This window comes from Pantherophis guttatus, chromosome 10, assembly GCF_059756535.1.
Source record: "Pantherophis guttatus breed Tessera chromosome 10, ASM5975653v1, whole genome shotgun sequence".
NCBI lineage: Eukaryota > Metazoa > Chordata > Lepidosauria > Squamata > Colubridae > Pantherophis > Pantherophis guttatus.
Window position 1 is genome coordinate 24,681,389 of NC_142072.1, and position 22,666 is coordinate 24,704,054.

At 43.1% G+C, this 22,666-nt stretch overlaps 1 protein-coding gene across 8 annotated transcripts in view; it reads right to left on the reverse strand.

The window, feature by feature from the left end:
* The window catches only part of COL16A1 (collagen type XVI alpha 1 chain), a 292,947-nt gene that overhangs the window by 18,756 nt on the left and 251,525 nt on the right, over nucleotides 1-22,666 (reverse strand). For all 8 annotated transcript variants that reach the window (XM_087876808.1, XM_087876807.1, XM_087876811.1 and 5 more), the window contains 10 exons: nucleotides 20,808-20,861; nucleotides 19,153-19,206; nucleotides 16,670-16,714; nucleotides 15,539-15,592; nucleotides 12,203-12,238; nucleotides 9,644-9,706; nucleotides 5,058-5,129; nucleotides 2,206-2,259; nucleotides 1,339-1,383; nucleotides 216-260 (listed from right to left, as the gene is read on the reverse strand). In XM_087876808.1, the coding sequence (XP_087732934.1) occupies nucleotides 216-260; nucleotides 1,339-1,383; nucleotides 2,206-2,259; nucleotides 5,058-5,129; nucleotides 9,644-9,706; nucleotides 12,203-12,238; nucleotides 15,539-15,592; nucleotides 16,670-16,714; nucleotides 19,153-19,206; nucleotides 20,808-20,861 (522 nt within the window). The remainder of the gene's footprint in view (nucleotides 1-215; nucleotides 261-1,338; nucleotides 1,384-2,205; nucleotides 2,260-5,057; nucleotides 5,130-9,643; nucleotides 9,707-12,202; nucleotides 12,239-15,538; nucleotides 15,593-16,669; nucleotides 16,715-19,152; nucleotides 19,207-20,807; nucleotides 20,862-22,666) is intronic.

Sequence of the window (22,666 nt, forward strand, 5' to 3'; positions counted from 1 at the left end):
TGTTCCTAAGGAGCTCATTAACAACCAGTGGTCTATATCAGTGAGAATTGCAGTTTTCAGCATTCAGACTCACTCTACTTTGGCCTTTCCAATTTGCAGGCAAGGAAAAACCATCCATCCCCTAGACAATATATTTGACCAATTTGACATGAGGTTGAATAAATGAGAAGGAACATGTATCACATTTTGATCTTGCAATCAATGGCAGGGCTAACCTTCTGTCCTGGCAGGCCAGGATGACCCGTTTTCCCTTTGAATCCCTAGAGAGAAGAAAAAAGACAACAATAATGGAGAGGCTATAAACTTGGCTACTAGATCAAAATCAGCAGGCCCTGAGCACTGAAGCTTCAGGGCTGCCAACCGACCAGAAATCTACTTCCCCACAAAAGAACCTGGCTTGATTTAGTACCTGGCAACAATCATTACAGTTGGTAACAGTTGGTAAACATCTGCATGTCAAGACGATGCTAAAAGGGCATCATCTAGCTCAGGGGTGTCAAACTCACGGTGTCATGTTGTTGTCATGTGACGTATTGCAACTTTTCTTTCTTTTCTTTTTTTTAATTTTTTTTTTAAACAAACAAACATTTAATACATCAGTTTTCTCCTCCCTGTGACATCTCGGTGTTATCTTCCAAAGTTCTTTCTTCTTCTGTATAGTTGTCATTTCTTCTATCTTGATCCTTATCCAGTCCATAATATCAATTCATCACTAATTTCTACTCATCACATATTGATACATATTTATATAATTAATCATTTATATCTCTTCTCCAACCAATAATAAAAAAATCATTCCATATTTTAAAATATTTTGAGTCTTCTCTATCTTTAATCATCAAAGTTAATCTATTCATTTCTGCACAATCTAACATTTTTTTAATTACTTCTTCTTCCAAAGATATTTTCTCCGCTTTCCAATTTTGTGCATAGACAATCCTTGCAGCTGTTATTACATGTATTATCAAATAAACATTTTCCTTGCTAATTTTTTCAGGTAGGATACCCAATAGGAACAGCTCTGGTTTAAATTCGATACGTTGATGTATCATTTCCTCCAACCAAGTCTTAATTTTAATCCAATAGTCTTTAGCTTCTGGACTACTTTGCAACTCCCCCCCTCTTTTGCCTTTTCACCCATGGAGGTGGGGGTGGCCAGTGTGTGATGCATCTGGCCTACGGCTGGCGAGTTTGACACCCCTGATTTAGCTGATGAAAAATTGGCACCATCAGATCTCCTGAGAAACTAAGTGATCAATGGAAGAAAGAAATCTTTCTTTCCCTCTTTCCCAATGACTAGTAGATGACTAGTAGAATCTTGGATAGCCAACAACTTACTGGTGGTCCCATCATTCCTGGAGGTCCTGGAGGTCCTGAGTCACCCTAGAAGAAGCCAAGAGTTAATGCTACTTAAAGAAAGAGAACTGCAACATGCCAAATCTTCAGCATACTAAATCTGTCTTCTGCCCCCACTTCCCATCCAGATATAAATGGTCCACTCTCTTTTCCTAGGAGGCATATAACCAGTGGTGGGATTCAGCCAATTCGCACCTATTTGGTAGAACCAGTTGTTAACTTTCTAAGCAGTTCGGAGAACTGGTTGTTGGAAGAAATCTTATTTTGTTTTTTCCCACTTTACAGGGCTACTCCTGTAAGGAAGACAGGAAGGAAACATTCTGGTGTTGTTTCTAGCCTAATCTTTATTGCCCTGCTTACAGAAACTGCCTCTCTGCTTAACCCTTATTACATTGTAACAGCTAAGGTGAAGCGCCCATCGACGTGAGTGACGTTGAGTTGGCCACACCCACACAGTCACATGACCACCGAGCCACGCCTATCCAGCTGGTCATTAGGGTAGAGAACTGGCTGTTAAATTATTTGAATCCCACCACTGCATATAACCACCACCTTGCTATTACAGATAATCCTGGATTAACGACCACAATCGAGACCAAAATTTATGTTGCTAAGTGAGAAATTTGTTAAGTGAGTTTTGCCCTGTTTTACGACTTTCCTTGCCACATTTGTTTTTTTAATTTTTTTTTAAATATTTTATTATAACACAATATGACAAACACATAACATACAACATATAAATATATCCTCTTTTTTAAACAATGTTTCTGGGTGGTCTTCTTTCCGTTTTGTATCTCCCCTCCCCCCCTCCCGTATCTCTCTCTCTGCTACTGGGACACACATTCTTACCCGGGACCCTGGTTTTCCATCTTTTCCATCTTGTCCCTCCAGGCCAGGTGGACCCTAAAAATAAACATAGATTACATGGGCATTCTTTCTTTGAACTGCCTAGAGAAAGAAAAAAAAATCCAAGTGCATCGGTCAATGCTTTATGTTTATTTAATGCACTGTACGTATTAAGAGAGCTTAATGTGCTGAAGTTTGGTTTATGGATGGATCTCTTTAAGCCAGAACATTTTAACCATAGTTGTTAAGATGAAAATAAATGAGCCACACGATGATGGCTCACTGTAATGATCTGGAATGATGATCAAGCATAGTTTGTAATTGATGGCCCTACAGAATCAGAAATTAGGCTTGGATGTAGACTTGCAAAATATCCTTGATGCTAAATTGGAGGCTGCGTAATGGGGGAAGTAGCGCACTACAGTTAGAAGTGGAAACCCACATCTGAAAATTGCTGCCTCTGAAGCTAAATGGAAAGTGAATATTGTCAAGCAAATCTACGTAATGTTCTGTTTGTTACGCTGTCATTTGCTGCTTGTGCAGATCGCGGCTAAAGGACCTAATGGATGGCTGTGTAAGCCATGGCTTTTAGTGAGATCTAATTTAAACAAGTGCCCTTTTCTAAGCCTTCTCATAAAATTGGTTCATTTGAAAAAAAAAAGGGGTTAACAGACTCCTTTCTAATCTTTATCTATGGCAATCTTGCAAGGGGATTGATATCTTGAAACAAGAACTTCCCGACATTTAGGTCCCATTATCCCTCTATGACTCTCGTGCTCTTGGTACACAAGTACATCTGGGGAAGTAACAGTAACAGAGTTCGAAGGGATGTTAGAGGTCATCTAGTCCAACCCCTTGCTCACGCAGAAGACCTATAGGAGGGATTCGAACCCTCGACGTTTCTGATCGACAAGCTCAACGTCTTAGCCACTGAGCCACTTAGGAAGCAGGACTTCTTGAATACACGGCGCACATAATAAATATTTTACAGAAGGATAGCAACCATAATTTCTGTTATAAAAATAATAAAGCATCTTCTTCTTACTCCTTATTTCCCAGTCTTTGCCCACACCAGGTGCCCAAGGGGATGGAAGCAGGGGTGAAATGCTCCCAGTTTGGACCAGATTGCCTGATCCGGTAGCGATGACGGCGGGTGGTTCGGAGAACCGGTAGCAAAAATCCCTGCCTGCCCCCCATGCCCAGCTGAGCCATGCGATCATCAGAGGCTTTTTTAAAAAAAATTTAAAAGCATTTTTTTTTAAGCTGAAGAAAAAATGCTTTTAAAAGAAACAAAATCAAGCCTCTGATAATCGCGCGGCTCAGCTGGGATTGTCAGAGCCTTTTAAAAACATTTTTTCTGCAACCTTCGAGGTTGTAGAAAAAATGCTTTTAAAAGGCTCTGACAATCCCAGCTGAGTTGCCTGATCGTCAGAGGCTTTTTTTTTCTTTTAAAAGCAAAAAAAAAAAAAAAAAATGCTTGTAAAAGAAAAAAAAAGCCTTTGACGATCAGACAACTCAGCTGGGATCGTCAGAGCCTTTTAAAAGCATTTTTTAAAAATGCTTTTAAAAGTGCTTTTAAAAGTAAAAAAAAAAAAGTTGGCCATGCCCCCCCGTCACATTACCCCCCTACCCCAAGCCACGCCTACAGAACCGGTAGTAACAAATTTTACATTTCACCACTGGATGGAACGTTTAAATCTTTTAAATTCCAACTAAAACAGTTTCCTTGTTTTAGGATGGGCGATGAGGAGATACAGAAAATTTGAGTTAAATTTGGTAGTGTAAGAGCAGGATGGGCTGAGCTGGTTTCAGCTTATGAAAGGGACTTCTTAGGGAAGGAAACAGGAAAACACACCATGTTTTCACACCATGCTGAAACCAGCTGTCTTCTCACCTTCATTATAGGGTGATTTAGACCAGGGGTTCCCAACCTCTGGGCCACAGCCCACTAATGGGCTGTCAGCTCTTTGCAACTGGGCTGTGGAAATGGCAGGTGAGCGCACACGCATCCCCACTTGCATGCAGTGGGGGAGCGCGTGCATACGTGCTCCACTAGCACGAGTGGAGGTCACGCATGCATGCCGCTCACACAAATGGACCAGTGCGTGTGCACGATTACCAGCTGTTTACATGGAACCATCTCCTTTCCCCTTCCCCTCTGTTGTGGTCCACCAGCAGCTTGCAGAGCTGGCAGCGTAGTCGGACAGTAAGGAGGCTGGGGAAGACCATGGGCCATCCTGGAGTCTGGGGAAGGCCCGGACGAGGGCTCTGAGTCGGAGGCAGAGATGGGGCCAGGGCCATCTGGGAATTATGCGTGGACTCCGGAGCCTCCAGAGTCAGACATCAGAGAGGCAGAGGAACAGGAGGAGCCTGTTCCTAGTGCATGCATGCACAGAGTTGCCAAAAGGCAAGAGCAGCTAAAGGAAAAGGGACGACTCAGGAGTAAGGCCAGGAGATGATTGGCCCCTCCCATAAGGCTTAAAAGAGGAGCAAAGGCATGCGGGCCCTTTGCAGGAAAGCAACGTTGCTAAATCTGTTTCCAGTCGGCGTCTCTTGTTTTTGAACTTCGTGGGGCTTTGCCAAGAAAGGCTTTTGGCAGGGTGCCAAAGAAGATAAAGGTTTGTGATAAGCCCGAAGGACTTTTTCTGAAGGACTTTGTTTTGGAATTAATTTGGACTAAGCTGGGAATGAAGTAATTCTCAGCTGTTATAATAAAATAGTTTTGTTTGGGACTAATTGTGTCTTGTAATGACTAAGTGAGCCTAGATCACAACACTCTCCACCCCCCGCGAGTCTGCAAAGCTGGAAAGGTGGAGAAACTCTGATTTAGACCATCGTGTTTCCAGCCTACTTACTTGTAGTCCAGGTTGTCCTGGAGGTCCGGGGGAACCAGCCATGCCAGGAGCCCCACGCATCCCTTCACTGCCCTGCAGAAAGTAGAGAAGAAAAAACCCCTTTCAATGATTCAGCTGCTGTTGGTTGCCATGGGGAAGAAGAGCAAAGGAGGAGAAGCCAAGGAGGGGACAGAGACTGGGCTGGGGAGAAATGCGATTAGATTCCCATGCATCTTCCTTTCCATTATATTTACAGGCAGTCCTCGACTTACAACAGTGACCACTCAAACTTACAACAGCACTGAAAAAAGTGACTGGTGACCGTTATTCATACTTACAACCTTTGTAGCATCCCCATGATCACATGATCAAAATTCAGATGCTCGGCCACTGGTTCATACTTATGACCGTGGCAGTCTCCCAAGGTCATGGGATCTCCTTTTACGACCTTCTGACAAGTAAAGTCAGTGAGGAAGCCAGATTCACTTAACAGCCGGGTTACTACCTTAACAACTTCAGTGATTCACTTAACAGCTGTGGCAAGAAAGGTCATAAAATGGGGGCAAAACTCACTTAACAAATGTCTCACTTAACAACAGAAACGTTGGGCTCAATTGTGGTCATAAGTCGAGGACTACCTGTATTAAATTTTTATGCTGCCCATCTCCTCTAGGCAGCTTACAAGTTGGCTTCCTTTACTGGAAAATGTCCCACTCCCTGCGTGACAGAAAGTTGTTCTGCTTCGGGGAGAAGTTAAAATTATGTTTTGCTAGTCCTCCAGAGTGAGGGGTCCCATTTGAACCCCACAATGTACAATCCAAAAAAGTCCCAAAGGGGCTTTTTTCAAAAGACAGCTGGACTTCCTTATGTTTTTTTTCCCCCTTGAAAACATTTCACTTCTCATTCAAGAAGCCTTTTCAGTTCTAACAGAACTTCTTGGATTCTCATCCAAGAAGAAGTTTCTTGGATGAGAATCGGAAACGTTTTCAAAGGGAAAAAAACCCAAAGAAAATCCAGCTGCCTTCTGGAAAAAAAAAAAAGCACCTCGAGGACAACTATGAGCTGAATGATTGAAAATCTCCATAGACAATCCTTCTTAAATTAGGCTCCAGGTTTAAAAGGTAAAGGTTCCCCTTGCACATCTGTGCTAGTCGTTCCCGACTCTAGGGGGCGGTGCTCAACTCCGTTTCAAAGCCAAGGAGCCAGCACTGTCTGAAGATGTCTCCGTGGTCATGTGGCCGGCATGACTCAACGCCAAAGGCGGACGGAACGCTGTTACCTTCCCATCAAAGGTGGTCCCTATTTTTCTACTTGCATTTTTTACGTGTTTTCGAACTGCTACGTTGGCAGAAGCTGGGACAAGTAACGGGAGCTCACCCCGCTACGCGACACTAGGGATTCGAACCACTGAACTGCCAATCTTTCGATTGACAAGTTCAGCGTCTTAGCCACTGAGCCACCGCGTCCCTTCAAAATACCTCTTCCTATTTCCCAAGAGCCAAGCAAAATCTCCAGGCTGCAGTCCTGAGAAAAAGCAGCAGATGTCAGTAAAAGCCAGCAATTGGCAGACACCCCCCCCCACCCCCCCCATCACTTCTCCTAATCAACCCAGCAGCTATTTTTCCCTTGGCATCCTCAAAGGATTCTTTTCAGATCCATGCTGCCAATGCCTTCTCCATCCAGCCTTTTATCTGCAGAAAGAGTTCCCATGACCCGTAATGAAAAGATAAAACTCTCTGCCTTTAATAGTATGTGTCTACTACTATGAATCCCTGTGGAACCTCCTCCTTGGAGCAAAAGACCCCAGTTCTCCCCCCTCCTTGCTCTTCTGGAGGTTGCTTCCCCCTTCATCCATGGTCTTCTTGGACAGAGAGCCAGCAAGCTGAAGTAGTAATATGTGAATTTGTAGCTTTGGGGGGAAAAGAGCCTTCATTTCCCTCAAACTGCTTGCATAAAAGATAGAGAATGTGAGTGGATGAGACAATCCATGCCTTTTTACTCTTCTGCCCTTAAATCTCTCATGCAGGGGTGAAATCCAGCAGGTTCTGATAGGTTCTGGAGAACCGGTAGCGGAAATTTTGAGTAGTTGGGAGAACCGGCAAATACCACCTCTGGCTGGCCCCAGAATGGGGTGGGAATGGGGATTTTGCAATATCCTTCCCTCAGGAGTGGGGTGGGAATGGGGATTTTGCAGTATCTGTCCCCTGCCATGCCCACCAAGCCACATCACGCCCACATAACCGGTAGTAAAGAAATTTGGATTTCACCACTGCTCTCACAGCTGTGTCTCTTGGTTCCTGTACCTAATGGGAAGGCAGCACAGGCAGTCCTCGACTTATGACCAGAATTGGGACCAGAATTTCCACTCCTAAGCAAAGTGGTTATTAAGCAAATCACACCCTTTTTTTTTTGCCATGGTTGTTAAGAGAATCACTGCAGCTAACTGAATCAACCAGTCATTAAGGGAATCTGGTTTTCCCCATTGACTTCGCCAGATGGGAAGGTCACAAATGGGGAAATCAAACAATCCTGGGACACTACAACCTTCATAAGATACATATCAGTGGCCAAGCACCTGAATTTTAATCAAATGTCCGTGGGGATGCTGTGATGGTTGTAAGTATGAGAACTGGTCATAAGTCACTTGTTTTCAGTCAGTGCCACTGAAACTTTGAATGGTTGCATGTTGAGGATTACCTGAACTAGTGGAGGCAAAATCACTTCATTGCTTCTTCTGTTCAGCTCTAGGTAATATTAAAGGACTGCAAGAGCAGCATTTTAGATGCAGAGTTTGGGAAGTTAACAGATTAACAGAGTTGGAAGGGACATTATAGGTCATCTAGCCCAACCCCCTGCTCAAACAGGAGATCCTACATCATTTCTGACAAATGGCAGTCCAATCTTTTCTTGAAAGTCTCAAGTGGTGAAGCTCCCACAACTTCTGAAGGCAACTTCTGTTCCATGGGTTGATTGTTCTCACTGTCAGAAAGTTCCTCCTCATTTCTAGGTTGAATCTCTCCTTAGTCAGTTTCCATCCATTATTCCTTGTCTGGACTTCAGGTGCTTTGGAAAATAGCTTGACCCCCTCCTCTCTGTGGCAGCCCCTCAAGTATTGAAAGACAGCTATCATGTCTCCCCTGGTCCTTCTCTTCATTAGACTAGCCGTGCCCAGTTCCTGTAACCGTTCTTCGTATGTTTTAGTCTCCAGTCCCCTAATCCTCCTGGTTGCTCTCCTCTGCACTTTTTCTAGAGTCTCAACATCTTTTTTATAGTGTGGTGACCAAAACTGGATGCAGTATTCTAGGTGTGGTCTTACTAAGGCTTTATAGAGTGATATTAGTACCTCACTTGACCTTGATTGTATTCCTCTGTTAATGCAATTTAGGATTGTGTTGGCTTTTTTAGCTGCTGCTGCACATGTAATATATAATATATATAAGCTCCAGGAGAATCTCATGAACAAAAGAGGGTTTCCCACATGGACCTTCATCTGGAGTGCTGCTCTTGCAGAGACAGAGGAAGGGGAAGGGAAACACAGAGCCAATGCTGTCATTATCCCAATTTTGCCTTCAGATAAGTGCACAAGAAGGAAGGAAGGGATGAAGGAGGAAGGAGGAAGCCATGCTGCTTCTGTAGCTGCTTTCATAACAGTTCGGCTATTGGTATAAAATTTCAAAGCCAGCAGAGAAATTGACCTTCATGTTTTGTTTCTGTTGGGGTTGTCCTTCCAGATTGGAAGCCATGACCCACCCCACTTCTCCAAGCCCGGGAGCCAGGAGAATTCCTTTTCCCCAACAGTTTATAACAGCACAAAGTCTACAGTTGGGTTAACCCAGGAGTCAGCAACCTGTGGCTCTGGAGCTGCATGTGGCTCTTTCACCCCTCTGCTACGGCTCCCTGTCATTCAAAATATGCGTCACAACCGCCAAAGTGTGACCCCATGAGCACGCAATTTATTCAGCTTTTCAACTCCCGGTAGGCCAATCATGGATAAATCCAAGAAAAGAAAAGTTTCAGAAGAAAACAGAATGTTTAATTCAACTACATAGGCTAGTTTTGTGGCCGCTCAAGAAATAGTCAGGCCCGGGAAGGGTGTTGTGGCTCCCGGTGTTTTCTGTGGGAAACGGGTCCAAATGGCTCTTTGAGTATTTAAGGTTGCAGACTCCTGGGTTAACCACACGGATTTCCATGCATTCTTTCCCTCTGTCAATATTTTTACAGCTGAAAAAAACAAACAAACTCCAAGAAAATCAATTGTAAGAGAATTGTAAGAGAATTGCTTGTACCTTATGTGTATGGTTTTGTATGAGACTTTCCCTAATATATTTTTAGAAACATACTGCAGCCATGCTTTTATACAGAAGTACTACCGTATCATTTCAGCTCCACTATCCCTTAATATATGTAATCTTCCTGATGCATCTTTCTCAAACAGCTTCTTTGTGTGAAGTAGAATGCCAAGAAAAAGGGTGTTTCATTGGCTGGTGCAATTTTGCTCCCATTGAAATTGGGTGGGCAGGAATGTTTACATCCTTCCTGCTTCTTGCAAAATGGGTCCTTCCTTCGTTTATCTTCCCTCCCCTCGAGATTTGACTTTGGTCACTCACCTTTTCAGCTGGGGGTCCTTGAGGTCCAGGAGGTCCTGCTTTTCCTGGAAAACCTGGAGGACCCTAAAAATGACACCAGCAATGACTTCAGAACACTAAATATGCTACATTAGTGAGAAAAAATCTATTCAGTCTAATGTGGAATCTTGTAGTAGGACAAAGCAGCAATTCTGCAATAAGTCTAAATTACCTGAATTAGGCTATTATACATTACTATAGCCTATCATAGAGAAGGGACAGAAGCTCTGCAAAAACCAAAACTCCCCACTAATTTTACTCATTATCTGACTTTGGAGCTTCTGAGATTTCAGTCGGTTCAGGTGCTTCATGGTGTAATGAGATTTTGATGTGAGGCTATGCACTGTTGTGAAAAGGATGCCCATGCTGATCTCTGAATGGAAGATGAGTCAATAGTTTGTCCTACTGGGCCAAGGGGAGGCCTCAACTGAGATTTTCCACCCCAAGTAGCAGTCAGGAAGTGAGAAAACTGAGCTGTTGTGGCCAGCAGAGCTGGCAGCAGAGTCAGACAGTGAGGAGGTTGGGGAGGAACTTGGGCCAGTCCTGGGGTCTGGGGAAAGCTTGGACGAGGGCTCTGCATCGGAGGCAGACAGGGGGCCAAGGCCATCTGATAGTTATGTGCTGCCTCCGGAGTCTCCGGAGCCTCCAGAGTCTGACATCAGTGAGGCAGAAGAACAGCGGGAGCCTGTTCCCAGTATGTGCATGCGCAGAGCTGCCAGAAGACAAGAACAATTAAGAAAACAGGGTCGACTTGGGAGTAAGGCTTGGAGATGATTGGCCCCTCCCATAAGACATAAAAGAGGAGCAAACGGGACGTGAGCTTTTGTAGGAAGCAATTAGTTCATTTAGTTGTTTCAAGCTTTGAAAAGTTCTGTTTGACTCTGTGCCAAGTTTGGCCTTGCCCTGCATTTGGCAATTAGTTCTCTGGCAGCGTTCCAAGGGGGATAAGGAAGCCTTGGTCAGAACATTCCTTCCAGAGCCTTCCATCCTTTCTAAGGTAGGTAAATTGAGGACCCAGTTTGTGGGGGCAATAAGCTGACTTTGTAAAAATGTACAAAAGTATGAAGGCTATTGCTTAACGCATTGTAAGCCGCCCTGAATCTCCGGAGAAGGGCGGCATATAAATCAAATTAAAAAAAAAACATGGGCAGAAAGTTGTGTGGTTCTGTGAAGATCTGATGAAGTTAGTTCGCTTTAAGCAGAATTTCTCATGCTGATGTCCTCCAGCTATGCTGGATTACCAATTTCCATCCCATCTGGTCCAAACCATATCTGGATGGCATCAGATTGGAGAAAGGTGATTGGAAGCTTGTGGAAAGTTAGTTTTTTTTTTAGTCTATCTTTTCCATTTCTGTACTGCCAGAGAAAGGATGGGACATTTGTTTTTTGAGCTTAGTTGTTTTCTTGAAGATGCTTCATTACCCACAGAATAACAAAATAACAGAGTTGGAAAAGACCTTTGAGGTCTTCTAGTCCAACCCTCTGCTTGAGCAGAAAACTCTAAACCCATTTCAGACAAATGATTTTAAAAAATTGTCAGTGCTCTGATGATGTTACCTAGTTGGGTCATGAAAGAAAACAGCCAAGCCCAGAGAGCACCAAGGAGTTCAAAGTTCAACTCTGTGTTATAGATATTCTCTTCTATTAGTACATTTCTTTTTCTCACATTAGTATTGCTTTTCTTCTTAAACAGATTTCTTTTGGGGGGAGTCTTTGCCCAAAATTGGAAATCTGAGCAATTACCGACAGAAAACAAAATAATCGCAAAAATTACAGAATGCTCAGAAATGGATAGGCTTACAAAGGAACTACAAGAGAAAGATGATACTGATTACTATTTAGTGTGGCAAAGATGGTATAGCTGGCTGGAGGAAAAGAGAACAACATAAAAATAACTTTGATAATAAAGAGATTTTAGAAAATATTTAAATTTAGTCATGTAAAAGGGGAGTTAAAAGTACAAGAGGGAGATACGAGTCTATAGATAGTTAGCATATGTTAGTATATGATTGTTAAATGCTATACCCTTTATTTTGCTCTGGGAAGTCAGGGGGGGAGGGTTGGGGAGGGAAGGGGGAGGTGGGATGGGAAAACATTTGTAAATTTTTAAAAAACTTTTTAATAAAAAAAAAAACTTTGAATACCTAAATAGGAAATGTAAAGAACTAAACAAAGAGCGGACTATAATGTTTTATATATAAATATGTAAATATGTAAATATAGATATGCATAGAGAAAGATGAGAAAAATAACCCACCGATGTGATAGCTTTAAGAGTCAGTCGTAAGACTGAATCGTTGTTTGTTTGTTTTGTATGTTGTTTTAATGTATTTATGTTTGTTTGTATATTTTTAATCAATAATTTTTTTTTTTTTAAAAAGAGAGAATCTTAAATAATGTCATTGGGATCTATTGGAAGAGGCTCTGTAACTCTTTACTTATGGCCATGCACTGTTTCAACTCACCGACATTTTATAAGTGTGATTGTCTAAGGAGACCCGACACTCCAGGACAAAATATTTTGGGATGTACCAAACTTACCGGTGCCCCTGGAAAACCGGGCTGGCCTTGAAAACCCTGTGAATAAAATAAATGTAGATTAATATCCAGCAATGCTCAAGATAAATAGGCCAAATAGCCCTCCTGATGCAAGCTGTGCTGATCTGGAAAAGCTAAGGCGAGTAAAACCAGATTGGCATTTTGGATGGGAGACCACAGAGAAATCTCAGGGCAGATGGGAAGAGGAAACTGGGAAGAGGAAAAAAGCTCTCAGAAGGAGGCAAGGACAAATAACTACTGTATTTCTGTGTTATTTACTCAGGTGGCATCAAACTCTTAAAGGACTTCCTTACTTCCCCCTTCCCTTCCCTTCCTCCCCTCCCCTCCCCTCCTCTCTCCGTTACCAAGGAAAACTTTTGGATGTTGCTCAGTGATGCTTAGGCAGTGGTGAAATCCAACAGGTTCTGACGGGTTCTGGAGAACTGGTAGCAGAAATTTTGAGCAGTTCGGAGAATCGGTAGCAGAAATTTTGAATAGTTCAGAGAACTGGCAAATACCACCTATGGCTGGCCCCAGAGTGGGGTGGGAAAGGAGATTTTACAGTATCCTTCCCCTGCCACCGCCCACCAAGCCACACCATGCCTCCCAAGCCACGCCCACAGAACCAGTAGTAAAAAAAAAATGGATTTCACCACTGCGCTTAGGACAAGGAATTTGAAGTTACAAAAACCTTCTATGGAGTTTTTGAGCCTGGTCAGTTCTTGGATGGATGGGTTTAAGCATCTAAGCTGCCAAGCTGGAAAGATGCACATGACGGAAAGAGGATCTCCTGTGCCCCATCGGCACTTTTTAAAAATCAGGTTTTCCCATCTTTTGATGAAAAATAAGAGCCATGCTGGTCGAAAGGAGAGGTCCCTGAAAGGACCAGGAATGACCGAGCATAGATTCCAATCCTTACTACTGTGGCTTAGTTGATCAGTTGATGGATGCTGCCCCAGGAGGTTTTGGGGGTCAGGACCCTAAGCTTGATGGGGAAGGTTGAGACAGAAATGGTACCCAATCCAAAGTAGTACAAGAGATCAACAGCCAACGGAGCTCATTAGAGTGGTGAGTTTTGCCAGGAGATTTTGTGAGAATGTCACAAGGGGAACCACAAGACATATTTCTTGAGTGAGAGGAAGGGAAGAAAGGGGAAAGGAGGGAAAGAAAGGACAGGGGAGAGAAGTAAAAGAGAAGGAGAGAAGGGGAGAAAAGAGGGGAGGAGTCGGGGAAAGGAAGGGGAAGTAGGAAAGAGGAAGGAGAGGAGGAGGAAGAAAGTAGGAGAGGAGGGAGGGAAGGGAAAAGAAGGAGAAGGTTTGTTGTGAAATGAGGGAAAAGAAGAGCAACCCCGAATGCAATAAAAATGTCTTATTTGTATGTTCTCTTTAAGAAAATATGTATAGGTATGATTAATTACGTATAACAGAATGTACGTTTACATTATTTGTATAAGAAATAATTTTTTTTTTTTAAAAAGACATATTTTTGGTTTTATCTTCTACATTAGTTACCCAGAATCGTTGCTTTTTTGCAAGAAGATGAGGCAAACTAAGACTCAGAGGTGTCCACAAGTGCAGGTAGTCCTTGACTTGCAATGATTCTTTGAGTGACTGTTCCAAGTTACAACGGCACTGAAAAAAGTGGGCTGATGACCATTTTTCACACCTTAGAAGCATTGCAGCATCCCCAAAGTCACGTGATCATACCTCAGATGCCTGACTCATATTTATGACAGTGTCCCTGAGTCAGTGATGAAATGTAAAATTTGTTACTACTGGTTCTGTGGGCGTGGCTTGGTGGGTGTGGCAGGGGAAGGTTACTGCAAAATCCCCATTTCCTCCCCACTCCAGGGGAAGGTTACTGCAAAATCCCCATTTCCTCCCAATCAGCTGGGACTTGGGAGGCAGAGAATAGATGGGAGTGGGGCCAGTCAGAGGTGGCATTTACTGGTTCTCCGAACTACTCAAAATTTCTGCTACCGGTTCTCCAGAATTGGTCAGAACCTGCTGAAACCCATCTCTGTCCTGCTAGCACTCCAGATCAAGCCTCTAGCAGAGGCTAGAGCTGTGATGGCAAACTTGTGGCACGTGTGCCACAGGTGGCATGCAGAACCCTCTCTGAGGGCACACCAGCTGTTGCCCCAGCCCAGCTCCAACATGCATGCGTGTGCGCCTCCCGCCGACCAGCTGGTCTTTCGGTCTCTGTCACGCATGCGGGGGGGGGGGTGCAGGTTGGTGCAGGAGACTTTCCAGGCCCAAAATAGGGCAAGGGGCGACCTCACGCAGTGCCCCGAAGCCCCATTTTGGCTTCCAGGTTGGTGCAGGAGGCTTTCTAGGCGCAAGCCTCTTGCACCAACCTGGAAGCCAAAACGGGGTGGGGTGGGGGCTGGGGCACATGTGTATGGGGGACACACGCATATGCATGGGAGTGGGGCGCATGCATGGGGTAGGGTGCATGCGTGGGGGGCCGCTCACATTGCATTTAGGGGTTTTGGGCACAGGTGCGTGCATTCACACACGCCTGCACGCGATTTGGGCACTCGGCACCAAAAAGGTTAACCATCACTGGGCTAGAGGAAACAACACTCAAGGCAGCGAGGCACAGGCGCACCCTCCCTCTCTCCTGGGGTAGCCTGTGGGCACATTGCTCCATGTGGTGGCCACTTCCAGAGTGGAACACTCCTAAACGAGGGAGAGCATAAAAAAGAAATAGAAACCCAGATGACACCAGAGTAAATGAAAAAAGGGGATGGGAGGGGGGAAAAGAAAGAAGATCATAAGAATGAGTGCACGATTATGATGATAATACTGACAGAATAAATCTGAAAAGAAATTGAAAGAAAGTATATACTATTAGAATACAGGAGTAGCTCGGATACCAAAACAAGGAGAATATTCCACAGCAAAGAAGATAGAAAGGAGAGAGGAGGAGAGGGTAGGAAGAGGAGAGGGAGGGAGAGGAATGGAAGAAAGGGAAAAGGAGAGGAAGGAAGGGTAGGGGACAGGAGTAGGAGAGAAGGTGAGTAGGGGGAAAAGAAGAGAGGAGTGGGGAAAAGGAAGGGGAAGTAGGATGAGGTAGGAGAGGAGGGAAGAGAAAGTAGGAGAGGAGAGGAGGGAGGGAAGGGAAAGAAAGGAGAAGAAGAAGATTTGTGGCTAAATGATGGAAGAAAGGGTAGAAGATCAACTCCAAATGTAATTAAAATGCCTTACTGTGATGCTTTCTTTAAGGAAAACATGTATATGTAGGATTAATTATGTATAAGAAAATGTACATTTTCTATTATGTGTATAAGAAATAAAACTGAAAAACTTTTCCAGAGTAGAACACAGAATATCTTACCTGGTCTCCTTTTTCTCCTGAGTTGCCTGGCAATCCCCGTTCCCCTCTGGGACCCTGATGCAATGAAAGAATAACATTGGTGTTCTCTGCCTGGAGTTGTTGCACTGCAGACTTGAAGTTCTCCCTGGGCTGGTTAGACAGTGTCTGGCAGGCTTAGATGATGAATGAATGAAAGCTGGAACCTTTGTCCCTGACATGCTCCTTCTCCATTTGTAGAGCAGTTTTGAATCCAGAGAACTGTTCAAATAATCAGAGCCCTCGCCACCATCGTGGTGTGATGAACTCCAGAGTCAGGGTCACTTCCTTAGTGAGAACTATGACCCAGATCACATACAAAGTACACAAAATATATTCCCTTCCTGCATTCTCAAACATGCTAACAAGCATATATATATCTAAGGAGATCACAAAAGCTTACCCTGTTTACTCAACCTCTGATACCCAACCTTTGATACCGTCCCTTCCTTTCTGACTGCTGCCTGTTTTTAGATTGGAAACCTCTCAAGGCAAGACCTATCAAACCTGTTGTTTGCAAAACATAAATAACTTCCCATCAAACCATTTGCTACCAAAGGCAAGGCTTGCTGCAGCTCAGGCCTCAAGATCTCCTGCACTGCAACACCCAGAATTTCTACCAACCGGATGCCTTGGTTGCAACCAAAGATTCCATCAATTATTAGCAAACAAATAATTCCCTCAACACTGTCAAACTATTTACTAAGTCTGCACTACTATTAATCTTCTCATCATTCCTATCACCCATCTCCTTCCACTTCTGACTCTATGACTGTAACTTTGTTGCTTGTATCCTTACGATTTATATTGACTGTTTCGTAATATGATTTGATTGAGTATGACTTTCATTAAGTGTTGTACCTTATGATTCTTGATGAACCTATCTTTTCTTTTATGTACTCTGAGAGCATATGCACCAAGACAAATTCCTGGTGTGTCCAATCCCACTTGGCCAATAAAAAATTCTATTCTATTCTATTCTATTCTATTCTATTCTATTCTATTCTATTCTATTCTATTCTATTCTATTCTATTCTACTCTACTCTACTCTACTCTACTCTACTCTATTTGATTAGTCATTTCATGCCATACATTAAGTGAGTTGGTAAGCTTACCGAGGGTCCTATGGGTCCTATAGGTCCATCTATGCCAGGGGGTCCCTGGAGAGCAAAAGGAGACATTTCATCAGTAGCCATTCCTAGAAATTGTCAGAGAGTAAGACCGTTTTAAAAAGAACAAGTACACAATTCCATAAACCTGTTTATTATTTTTTTATTTACTAAATTGCAGACTTAATAAATCTAATCTAATATATAAATAAAAATTACGAGAGCCTTGACATCATTCGTGAGAGTAGGTATAGGATTTATGGGTCATCATTAATGAACATTCCACAGATAGTTATGCCTTACTGAGATACTCGTAAAATTGTTTACATGCAAGAGGCTCCAAAACTGATCTGTAAAATCTGCCAGGGGAGCCTCGAAAGTTCTTTAAAAAAAAACAAAAACCCGAAGAACCATAGTCAGTTGTTGTAGGTCTGTTTTTCTCTGACTTACATGCTGGCAGGAGATGGTGGATGTGGTGGGAAATATTCCTAAAAAGGGTCAGGCTTGGAAAGGTTAATCTACAGCAATTTGAGTAAGATGGTCTTTGGAACTAGAATACTTTCAGACAACTAGCCCTTGGGTCTCTCAACCCATCAGTCTATTTCAGTAGAGAATGAGCCCGTGGTGGATCTCAGCTCTTTTGATTCTTGGTGATCTACCTAATCCCTACCTTCCCTTCTTTTCAGTTCTTCCCACACATATTGTGGTCCAGATGAAATGACTGGATGGCAAATGCTGTTAATTAGCTCCTTTATGTATCTGTTTTTCTTTTCCTGGGTAAATTGGAAGGAACTATTCTCCTTTTCTTTGGGAAGCGGACACATGGGCATGCAAGGTGCCAGCCTGTGAATTTTGTTCTTCTCCATAACTTATTTTGGATTGAATTTGAGGTTAACTTTCCTGGTTTGTTAGATTCAGAGAGAGTGACTACCATAGAATCATAGGGCTGGAAGGGACATTGGAGGTCTTCTAGTCCGACACCCTGCTCATGGCAGGAGATCTTATACTGCTCCAGACAGATGGTTGTCCAGTCTATCTTTGAAAACTTTCAGCAATGGAGCACCCACAATTTTAGGAGGCAAGCTATTCCACTGATTAATTGTTCTCACTGTCAGAAAATTTCTCCGTAGTTCTAGACTGGATCTCTCTTTAATGATCTTCCACCCATTGCTTCTTTGTCCTGCCTCCAGGTGCTTGAAGCAGAGGTCTCCAACCCTGGCAACTTTAAGACTTGTGGACTTCAACTTCCAGAGTTCTTCAGCCAGCTTTGCTGGTTGAGGAACTCTGGGACTTGAAGTCCACAAGTCTTAAAGTTGCCAAGGTTGGAGACCCCTGCTTTGGAGAATAAGTCAATTCCTTCTTCTCTGTGACAGTCCTTCAAGTACTGGAATTCAGCTATCATGTCATGAAATTCCTTATCCACAGAAATGATAAAGGAGAATACATCAAGAATTTATGGAATTGCAGGCTTTTGGTCAGAATGTTGTTTGATAATAATGATAATAACTTTATTGTCATTGTACGTGTATACAGAGTATACCCATACAACAAAATTCACCTTAACACCTAAAGACCAGGTCCAACACACATAACAATCCCCAAACACACTCCCACCCACCACAATTCCCTACCCCTAAACCACCCAAACATCCACACAATAGACCAAGTAATGCTGTCCAACAGCTCACTGATGGTGGCCCTTTATTTCATTGTTGAGTGCAATTATAGCTCTGGGATAAAAACTATGCGGAAAACGTGTGGGCCGAGTTTTAATTGTTCTGTATCTTCTGCCAGAAGGCAACAGTCCAAAAAGATTGTAAGCAGGATGGGAAGAATCTCTGGGAATATTATGCAACTTCCTCAAACAGTGAGATTTGAAGATGTCGTCCAGGGCTGGTAGCTGGAGCCCGATGATATTCTGGGATAACTAGGAAATCTGCTTCAGCTAAAATGGTGTTTCTCAATCTTGGCGGCCTGAAGATACGTGGACTTCAACTCCCAGAATTCCCCAGCCAGTTGAAATCCACACATCTTCAAGGTGTCATTGTTGAGAAATGTGCCACTAAAACCAGGGCTACCCCTTTGTTTAGCAATGCCCTTAAAGTACGGCAGCCTACCTCACCAAGGTATTTTAGATTTACCTAACTTCATATGAATCTTAATGCATTTCTTGCCCTTTCGTATTCCTACTTTCAGGCTGATTTACAGCAATGCTAAACAGTTAAAGCAATAAATTAAAACACTTTTTAAAAATGCAGATATAGCTACTACAGAATGAAATGTATACCAATGATATTTTAAAAGGCCTTTGAGGATAAAACTTGCAGCTGTAAAGATAGGAGAGAGCTTTGCAAAAATGGGAGGAGGGTTATAAGGGGGGTGGGGAAGGATCTTTTTCCCTAGCCACAAACGTCCCAATTTCTGAGGATGAGCTCTGAAAAAATTACAGGAAAGGACATTTAAGATTAAACCCTCTTCCAGATACTTACCGATTCTCCTTTCTCGCCTGAGGGTCCAACATAGCCTCGTTCCCCTTTGGCACCCTAATGGCAAGCAAATACATAAACATGAAAAAGGAATATTGTCAGCAGTACTATAAGAGCAATTTCCCCACCTTCCATTCAATCATTTCTAATTCTCAGAATCTCCCTGGACATGTCCCTGCAGTTTCCTTGATTTAAGTTTTTCAGAAGTAATTTGCCATTTGGTTTGCTATTCTCTGTTTCCTAGGGGTAAAAAGCAGGGGTGAAATCTAGTTACCTTCTTTACTGGTTCGAAAGTGCAGGTGTGTGCATGTCACATGCGTGTGCACACCTGCGCATGTGCAAAACCTTCTGTGCATGTGCAGAAGGTAAAAAAAACATTACTTCCTGGTTAAAACCAGGAAGTAATGATACCCAGGCGATGATCGCTACCGAATTGCCAAACCACAGGGAAAAATTGCTGCCGGATTGGGCGATCCAGTCCGATCCGGGAGCATTTCACCCCAGTAAGAGGAAATGATTGGCCCAAGGTCACCCAGTTGGCTTTGTGCCCAAGGTGGGACTAGAACTCACAGTCTCTTGATTTCTAACCTGGTGCTTTTACCACTACACTAAACTAACAATTAATAACAGCCAAAGCTTGTCAAGAAACACAAAAATTCCCTCTTTCTTCCATTCTTCTAATAAAATAATAAAAGTTCTGCAAATATTTTTTTCGTATAAAAGGTCAAACAATGTTTGAGAAACTCGGCTTTTGAAACCAACATTTTAGATTTCCAAATGTTGAAATGTTAATTTAAATAAACATTTAAATTAAATGTTAATTTAAAAAATTAACATATATGATAAAATTGGAACATTTCACACTTTCCCAAACATGCAGTGAAAATCCAATAGGGCCTTAAGAGGATATACTGTATTCTAAAGAGAATCATATGAGAAGAAGAGAAATGTGAGCAAACTTTGGGTTTGAATTTGTTTCTTCTACAAGGCAATTCTGCTCCACTGTGGGTAACTAATGACCACCCAACGTCTTTCTTGGGATTCAGAAAATGGTTTTTAGGTGGCAATGGGTTCCTTCTTACGTCCAAAAGCCAAGGCATTATTGTAGCCACTCAGCCCATCTCTTTGGCATGAGCTAGGAAACCCAGGTCCAGGCCCATCGGCAGCCATGGAACTCCCAGGATGAACTCTTGTCTGTCTGTCTGTCTGTCTGTCTGTCTGTCTGTCTGTCTGTCTGTCTGTCTGTCTGTCTATCTATCTATCCATCCATCCATCTATCCATCTATCCATCTATCTAATTTATATGCTGCCCATCTCACTCTGCAAAATGACTCTGGGCGGATTACAATTAAAACCATAAATATAAAAATATTTAAAACACTAGATACAAAGATGAGAAACACAAGGCAAGATCTGTTCGGTGGTGGCCTCTTCAGTCCACCAGCCACCTTCAACATGGAGTGCTCCCATCAACACCTAAGCCAACCAGCAGAACCAGATTTTGAAACCCTTCTGAGGGCCAAAAGGGTCATTACGGTTTAGCTGAACTGTCATCACAGGATTGTGGCAGTGGGCAGAAATTAGAAGAGGGAGTACAAGGCACCCCCACCCCTTGAGATTCAGGAGAAAGAAAGGATACAAAGATAGGTCATACTCACAGGGAGTCCAGGGGGTCCTACTGATCCAGGATATCCAGGCTGACCTGGAGGACCCTGAAGAGAAGAACATTGAAAACATCTCAATGCAGGCTAGGATTGAGGCTTCAAGTTAACCAGACAGAACCAGCTCTCTATGGCATCTGCACAGCTCGATTTTGATGTTCAGGTAGATCCTAGAACATGGCAGGCAAGTCTTCCTTTACTCATTTAACCCCTTCTGCAATATGCAGCAGAATCCATGTCCTTGTGCTTAAGTTCCTTGAACACGGAGTGTGGCCCTTCTTGGTCATCTTGTCAAGTCCTCAGTCAGAATAATAAAGGGACAGCCATTCTCTTTTACTGCCACCTTGTAGGTCAAGTGAGGATTCCAACTAGATTAGAATTTCTTAGATCTAGATCAGATTAAATCTAGAATGTCTTAGATTAAAATTGCAATCATGGAACTAAGGCATTGTTTTTCAACCTTGGCCACTTTAAGATGTATGGACTTCAACTCCCAGAATTCCCCAGCCTGGAAGAGAAACTAGTGGCCACAGTTAATGGCCAAGATTGAGAAACACCAAACTAAGGGGAGGGAGAGGGAGAGAGAGAAAGAGGGAGAGAAAGAGAGAGAGGGAGAGGGAGAGAGAGAGGGAGAGAGATAGAGAGGGAGAGGGAGAGAGAGAGGGAGAGAGGGAAGGAGGGAGAGGGAGAGGGAGGGTGGGAGGAGAGAGAGAGTGGGGAGAGAGAGAGAGAAAGAAGGAGAGGGAGGGTGTGAGGAGAGAGGGAGAGGGAGAGAGAGAGGGAGGGAGGGAGGAAGGGAGAGGGTGGGTGGGAGGGGAGAGAAAGAGATTAGAATGGAAAGGGGATCCTTGAATGCATGAAACCTCTCTAGACCTGTTCACTGTGTAGCTACTACAGTATGTTCAGATGACAGGCTGAACTAAATCAGTCACAAAGTTGCTGGCTATTTTGATGCAATACATTAAGCTTTTACTTCAGGGGAGTTGGGGGCAGTTGGTGGTTTCACGCAGCTCATAGTTCCTACTCTGCAAACTCTAAACAGATTAATTCGGTAATAAGCTTAAGCATGCTAAGACATTCTCTAGACCTTTCCTGGCTTACCTGGTCTTGCCTTCCTATTGTTAAGCAGGCTAAAACCAACACTTTTAATTGGGACTATTAACTTTTAGTGGACAAGTAGGCATTTTGATAGCACGCACCAAGTGTTTTTACAAAATAACTCCTATTTTGAATGTGGCCAATTACAATGCCCTCACTGCTCAGAAGACGAGGAGATGTTCTTCACCAACCCATTTAAATGTCCTCCCTTTCACCATTCATTAGCATCCTTGTTTGATCTTTTTCCCCCTGTAGGCAGACAGGGACTCTTTTGAAGAACCCAACGGCATATTGTCACTTCCACGGGGCATCTTCAGAGGAAATAAATGCTTCTAGAGTTCTCCATTAACTTGGTACTGCTAATTAGAAGAATCTATTGGATGCACTTAAATCAGAGATAGAAGAGGCCCAACAACAGCTGGATGCTTGTGGACACAACTTCTAATTATAGATTTTCCAGAACTGATATCATTTGTTTGTGGTTGATTACAAGCGAAACACTTTTCAGATTTTCCATCACCCGTTTTTTTTTAAAAAAGATGGGGCATTCCATCTCCTGCCTCAAATCATCTGTAACTTGTTATTTGAGGCATTCGGACTCATGATCACACCAAAATGTTCTCAATCAATCTCAACTGCACCCATCCATGAGGCTTGTCATCCGTCTTCTAAGCCATGCCATTGAAGCGTGTTCAGACCTGTTTTTTCCAACCTAGCACCTTGCAGACAAGTTGCAGTCTCAACCAATCTTTAGAGAG